Genomic DNA, 7,432 nt, shown 5'->3' with positions numbered 1-7,432 from the left:
GCTTCCATGGCTTCTGTGATTCCAAACACATCAGCTGATGGTAGTTCCTTATGTTGGGATCAATGTCTCTGAAGTTTAGTCGTAATGTTTCCCGAGCAAAGGTGATGCATCCTGTCGAACTGGCGTGTAGATAGGGACACACCTTGGCCCGAGGGACAGTTGTAGTAACCAAAAAAGTATGGTATTGGCACAATGACCGACACATAGACCAATGGAACAGAATTGAGGACCCAGAAATAGGCCCAGCTATCTATGGTCAACTGATATTCAACAAGGAAAATGAAATCTATTAAAAAGGGAAACGACAACCTCTTCAACAAATGGTGCTGGCAAAACTGGACTTCTACCTGCAGAAAGCCGAGACAGGATTCACATCTCACACCATACACAAAAATCACTTCAAGGTGGATCAGAGGCCTGGGAAATAAAGACCAAAACCATAAATTTGAGAAGAGACAAACTGGGATCAAGCTTAGAAGGTCTAGTCTATGGTATAAAGAGACTGACAAATACAGCCAGAATACTCAATCTGAAGTGGATAAAATTGATGAATGGGATCTTCTAAATATTAAATCCCTGTGCGCCTCAAAACCTTTTTCCAACAGGGTGAAAAGAAAATTTACTGACTGGGAAAAAAATGTGGCAATATAATCTCAGCAAGAGTCTCATAACAAAAGTTCATAGAATACTCCTGGGCCACGACAAGAAAAAGACTGATAATCCAATTACAAAATGGACAAAAGACATGGAAAGACTTTTCAGAGAAAGATATTTGAATGTCCAATAGATACGAGAAGAAATGTTGAAAATCCCTGGCAAGAAGAGAGAGATGCAAATCAAAACCACAATGAGATAGCATTCCTGTAGCAATGGTAAAGTTTAACTGGACAGCAAATATTAAAATTTGGAGAGAATGAGGAGCAATAAGAACTCATAAACATTGTTGGTGGAACTGTAAAATGGTATAATCAGACTGGAAGGCAATTTGGTGCTTCCTCAAATAGCTGAACATAGACATTCCATATGATCCAGCTATTGCACTGTTTATAATATACCCTGAGAAAATGAGAACTGAGGCACAGAGATTTGTACACCAGTGTTCACAGTAGCATTATTCATCATTGCAAGAACATGAAACACAGCCCAGAATTTCAACCACAATGGGATGGATTCAGAAATAATGGTACATCCAGAGAATGGAATACTATGCAGCACACAGGAACAATGATTTTGTAAATTACTACCAAATTTGGGAGGGACTGGGGAACATTTTGTTGAGTGAAAGAATTGATTCTCATAAGGACAAATACTGTATAAAACCATTATTGTAGAATAAGTATGAGGATCCAAGCTGGGGAGGGTGGAAGCAAAGGGGTGAGAATGGGATGGGGCTAGGGGTTGGGGTTATCTTAGGGTCACACAATGTGATTGGTGTGGTGGGTGAAGGAAATGAGAAAGATCCACTGGGAAAAAGAATGTATCCAAAGTTTGTAAAGAAATAAGTATAAAATAAAAGGAAAAAAATTTGTAAAAACAAAAAAATGCAAAGGACAGAAGATATGAAGAGACTCTTCGGCAAAGAAGAAATTCAACTGGCCAAGAAATATATAAAGAAATGCTCAAGATCAAGTGTGTGTGTGTGTGTGTGTGTGTGTGTGTGTGTGTTCCTGTAAAGTGGGAACAGCTTCATAGCTGAGTCTCCAGCATGTTTTTAGAGGTTGAAAACAAAAGAGAGTTTTGGTAGCCAAGTGGTTAGGAGTTGGGCTGCCAACCGCAGGACACATGGTTTAAATTCAACTGTTACTTAAAGGGAAAAAAAGACAGGAAATCTGTTTCTGTGCATTTACGGCTTCGAAAACCCACTGGAGGCTCAGCTATGAGTTGGTTCCAACTCAAGGGCACATAAAAAAAAAACAACAAATAGCACAAGAGGAAACAATCTATCCTTCTCCCATGGAGTGGCTGGTGAATTTGCACCATCTGCCTTGGGATGACAGCACAACTCCTTACACAGTAGGCCAGCAGAGCTCTGCTCTGTCGCTAACTATCCTCTCTCCTCTCCTCTCCTCTCCTCTCCTCTCCTCTTCCCTTCCCTTCCCCACTCCTCCCCTCTTCTCTCCTCTCCTCTCCTCTCCTCTCCTCTCCTCTCCTCTCCTCTCCTCTCCTCTTTTCTCCATTCTCCCTCTTCCCTCTTCCTCCCCCCTCCCTCTCCCTTTTCCTCTCTCTCCCTCCCTCTTTCTCTCTCTCTCTCATTGCTGTAAACTCAGAACCATTAGCTATTATAGTAATGTAAATTTAAAATAAAAAAGAGATATCATTTGACCCAAGAGCAACAAGAGCAAAGCTCAACAGGGTAGCAAATAGGAACTGCTGGCCAGGATTTGGTGAGACTGAAATTTTCAACCACTGCTAGTGGAAATATAAAACGATGGAAGTACTATGGAAGGCAGTTTGGTGCTTCCTTAAAATGTTGAAGATAGAAGTACCATTTGATCAACTACTCCACTACTAGGAATACACATTAAAGAAACAAGAGCTAGAACACATGCAGATATATGCACACTCATGTTTACTGTGGCCTTATCCACAATGGCAAAGAGATTGGGAAAAAGGCAATTGCCCATCAACAAACAAATAGATCAATGATGGCACATTCACACAATGGACTTCTATGTAGCACTGGAAAACAATGGAGAATTCATGAAAAACTATACAAAATGGTTGGTGTAAAGGACATAATGTTGAGCGAAATATGCCAGTTGCAAAAGAACAAATATTACATCAGACCACTGTTACCAAACTAGACACAGGTTTACATATGGTAAACCTAGCTAGTACGGTTACTAAGGAAGAGAGTGGAGGAATTAGAAAATAAACAGATGGATAAATGAACACTACTGGTGAATGAAGGACAATGTGGAAAGAACGGATAATCAGACATTGTCAGTATTGTAACTGATGTGCACAAAAGATGGACTGAAAAATACCAAAACTTTATAAACTTTCATGGAAGCCACAATTAAAAATGGGGACAAAAAGAAACACCCCACAATAAACTACGGAGTAACACTTCTTCAAGAAGAGATTTTGGATGTGCAAATTCTCCCAATCATGGCTTTATCTTCTTCCTTATTATTACATAAATGGGATCTTACAGTGTGGATTCTTTTGGATCTTGTCTCTTGAACTTAGCATGATGTTTGTGAGAGGCATCCACACCTTAAGCATATGAGTAATCTGCTTATTTTCTTTGTATCAGTAGTTCATAGTTTTATCTATCCAGCAACCAGAGAGAACACAACAGAGTTAAAAGCAGTGTTTTGTGGGAGGAAAAGTGAGATACATAATTTAATTGTATGCAAATACAAAACATATACATACCTAAAGCTATACTCTCTGTTATTTATACATGTATTAGAAAATATGCACCAAAGTCACCTATAGGTATCTGTGTGATGTCTAGGGAGCAGGGGTATAAGAAATGAAAGAAAATAAATAAGGCATACAAAAAGTCTTACATGGATCTTTGAGAGATTATATGGAAAAACCAAAATGATTTCTAAGACTTCACTCAAATGAGAAAAAAAAAAGTCTTACCTAGATTGATGAACTCTCTACACTGATGTCTAAGAAACTTCAAGTAAAATAAATTTACAACACAGTATTATGCTCACAAATACGGAGTGTGGAAACTATAGAACAATATCATTGATTTCACCTGCAAGCAAGATTCTACCAAAGAGTATCCAAAAACGAGTGGAACAGCACATCAGGAGAGAAATGCCAGAAGTCCAGACTGGGTTTAGAAGGGGACACGGTACTAGGGATATTGTAGCTGATGTTAGATGGATCTTAGCTGAAAGCAAGGAATACGAGAGGAATGTATATCTGTGTTTCATTGACTATGCAAAGGTGTTTGACTGTGGATCATAACAAACTGTGGCTGACTCTGAGAAGAATGGGAATCCCAGAACACTTGATCGTGCTAATGCGAAACTTGGACCAAGAGGCAGTCATCAGAACAGAGCAAGGAAACACTGCATAGTTCAAAACTGGGAAGAGCATACACCAGGGATGTGTCCTATCTCCATACCTTTTCAACCTGTATACTGAACAGATTACCCAGAAGGCTGGGCTCTATCAGGAGAAAAGTGGAGTCAGGATTGGTGGAAGATCTATCAACAATCTGCTTTATGCAGATGATACAACCCTACTTGCTGAAACTGAGGACCTGAAGCATTTGCTGCAGAGGGTCAAGGACTGCAGCCTTTAATATGGATTGAGGCTCAAAGTCAAGAAGACAAAGATTCTCACCACTGGACTAATTGGTAGCATCAAGATGGATGGTGAAGAGATTGTTCACAGCTTTAGTTTGCTTGGCTCCACAATCAACATTCTTGGCACCAGCAGCCAGGAAATCAAAAGACATATTGTGATGCGAAAGCATGCTGTTAGGGACCTCTCCAAAGTACTGAAGAACAATGGTGTCTCTCTGGAGACTAAGGTGCATCTGATACAGGCTCTGGTCTTTGCAATCACTTGCTATGCATCAGAGAGTTGGACAATGACTAGGGAGGATAGAAGGAGAATTGATGCCTTTGAGCTGTGGTGCTGGAAAAGAGTATTGAGTACACCATGAACTGCTAAGAAAACAAACAGATTTATCCTAGAGAGGGTTAAATCAGGCTGCTCCTTGGAGGCAAGGATTCTGGGGCTTCATCTGACATACTTTGTACATGTTGTAAGGAGGGACCAGTCCTGGGAGAGGGACATCATGCTTAGGAGGGTGGAGGGACAGAGCAAGAGGGGAAGACCCACTATGAGGTAGACTGATTCAGTGACTGGGGTAATCACGATGTGTGTGTCAGAGACAGTGTGATTGGCACAGGACAGAGCAGAGTTCAGGGTTGTTGAGTCACAAGCGACTCAATGGCATATAACAACAACAACAACAACAATATTATGCTCACACATTTACAGATGATCTTTATCAGCATTGGTCAGATCCCATGTACACAGAAGTGTCAAGCGTAACCCCTGAGGGCTGTCATTTATGCATTCACTGCCCTCAGGTCATCAGTGGTTCTGATTTACAGTGACCTTTCCTCTGGTTTCCAAGATTATAAAATGTAAAGGGAGGAGACAGTCACATATCTACCAAGAAGTGGCTAATGGATCAAATTGTTTGAAGAGTACTGCCTTGAGGTTAATAACGTGGCTATGGACTATGTCATCTGAGGGACATGGTGAATGGATTATCAAGAAAAACGAAACCACCACAACCAGTTGCCATCAAGTCAGTTCTGACCCAAGGTGACCCCATGTGAGCTACCCACATAGACTCCACAGGGTTTTCAATGACTGTTGTCATTCAGAATTAGAACCCTAAACCTTTCTTTCCAGGTGTGTTTGTGTAGCTGTTGTTTGGCTAATAACCTAATACTATGGTCCCCAAATATGCCCAGGTCCTAAACTCTGGAACCAGTAGATTTGCTTATATGGCAAAAGTGGCTTTACATATGTAATTCAGTTAAGGGTTTTGAAATGGGGAGTTTATCTTGGATTTACCCAGATGGGCCCTAAACGTCCTCATGAAAGGGAAGCAGAAGGAAATTTTACTACAGAAGAGGAGAGGGTGGTGTTACTGAAGTGGTGCAGTCATAAACCAAGACATCATGGCAGGAGACAGAAACTGGAAGGGATAAGGAATTCTCCCTCAAACCCTGCAGAAGAAATCAGCCTCCATGTCATCTTTGTTTTAGACCCACATGATTTATATCCATTTCCAGCCTCCAGAAGCCTGAGAATGAGTATCTTAATGAGAATTAAGCCAGTAAAGTTTGAAGTGATCTGTTACAGCAGTAACAGGAAATGTTTGTTCCCTAGTATGTTTCCTAAAATGATTCAGTCTCTGAGACTCAATGAAATTAATCTATGCATGCAGGCTTGTTAAGGAATTGATTCTGTTTTGACTAAGGGCAGTCATATGAATCTCAGGGAGATTCTGCCTTTTCTAGAAGGGCCCAGGCTCTCACCCTAACCCCCTCAGTACACACATTAAATCCATCCTTCCAAACTAATCAGTTACCCCCAAATTCTAGGGGGCTGGCCTGTAGGAGAGGTCTCCTCACTACAGGTTTTAAACATTTCTATCTCTTCCAATCTGATTGGAAGAGAAACAAATACTCCTTTCATCACTGTGGATTTGGTTACATTTAAGCTCTTTTCTTTTTTATGCTCATGATCATGAGATTAATCTATTGACCGATTGTAGGTTGGTGCAATGGGGTGAGGAAGAACAGATGAAAGGCATCCCCCATGTGCAGGTAGTCCTTCTGCTCTGACATAACTGCGTGCCCCTCTGAACAACAGCCACAGGACTAGAAAGAACCCCAAGTTGAAGGGCTTCTTCTTGTAGATAGATTCTACTGACTAAGGAGCTCCAGTCATCCTGAATGCAGTCCTAAAATTGACACTTACTGCGCCAATGATAGCTTGAGTTGCTCTTGAATTTCCATCCATTCTTCCTTTATGATTCTTCCACACTGCAGAAGCTCCTTTGAGAGTCTTTCTGCTTTTGCCAGATTCTCTGAAGCTTCCTTAAATCTACACTGTGTTTAAGGAAAGGTTATACTTGGTTCTAGATTCTGAAAGCCCACTCCCAAAAGTCAGTCTCTTGACTCACCCTTAAACTTTTTATTGGGAATGAAATGTAAGATCCTAAAGATTACAGGTAAAAGGATACTTTTGAAGTCCAATGAAGGCTCTCCCCATGGTGTGAAAGAGATCAACTGAACACTTGAAAACATCTGTATTATCATTATAGGGAGGCTCAATGGAGCTGGCGAGAACTTCTTTGGCTTTTTCAGTATGTTGCTTTGCTTGCAGTGACAACCCTAAAAAAGAAAAGAGGCCTCAGATTCTCTTTCACATCAGCTGGAAAGGAATATATGGGGGTTTTGGGTTTTGTTTTCCTTTTATTTTAAGGATTTACAAACATTTTATATTAGTTTGCATTCAAAATTTGTATACGTGTGTTTCACACATTCCTTCCTTTACTTTGTGCTTCATATGATCATTCCCATACATTTCATTTTATAAAACCAATCACCATTGATCTATATCCACTATTATTTTATTTTTATTATTTACTATTTTTAATAAGAATACAGTTTTTATGGCCAAGAATCTAGCCAAATCCCTTCTTGAGTAATCCAGTGATATTAGCAGGAATATCTAAGCAGTACATCCGGAAGTCGACACAGGAGACTGGTGTAGGCAACAAGATCACATTCAGCTTACCTTAAAAAAGTATCATGGCTTAAAAACATGAGCATGCTTTACAATCAGAACTTAGGATACATTTTCAAAAAATGGTCCTTTTAGAAAGAAATAGAACTGGAATTGAACAGCTTTGAAACCTCACCAATAT

General features: G+C 40.2%; 1 protein-coding gene across 1 annotated transcript in view; it reads right to left on the bottom strand.

Annotated features, from left to right (window-relative positions):
• Positions 1–7,432, bottom strand: part of LOC102877386 (tetratricopeptide repeat protein 23-like) — a 204,662-nt gene that overhangs the window by 154,099 nt on the left and 43,131 nt on the right. The window contains exons 4-5 of the mRNA XM_006902390.1: positions 6,746–6,896; positions 6,481–6,606 (exon numbers count right to left, since the gene is read on the bottom strand). Coding sequence (XP_006902452.1) covers positions 6,481–6,606; positions 6,746–6,896 — 277 coding nt within the window. The remainder of the gene's footprint in view (positions 1–6,480; positions 6,607–6,745; positions 6,897–7,432) is intronic.

This window comes from Elephantulus edwardii, unplaced genomic scaffold, assembly GCF_000299155.1.
Source record: "Elephantulus edwardii isolate Elephantulus edwardi_28Jun2011 unplaced genomic scaffold, EleEdw1.0 scaffold00403, whole genome shotgun sequence".
NCBI classification, from domain to species: Eukaryota; Metazoa; Chordata; class Mammalia; order Macroscelidea; family Macroscelididae; genus Elephantulus; species Elephantulus edwardii.
Note: the sequence above shows the minus strand (reverse complement) of the source record. Positions and strands in the feature narration are given on the sequence as shown.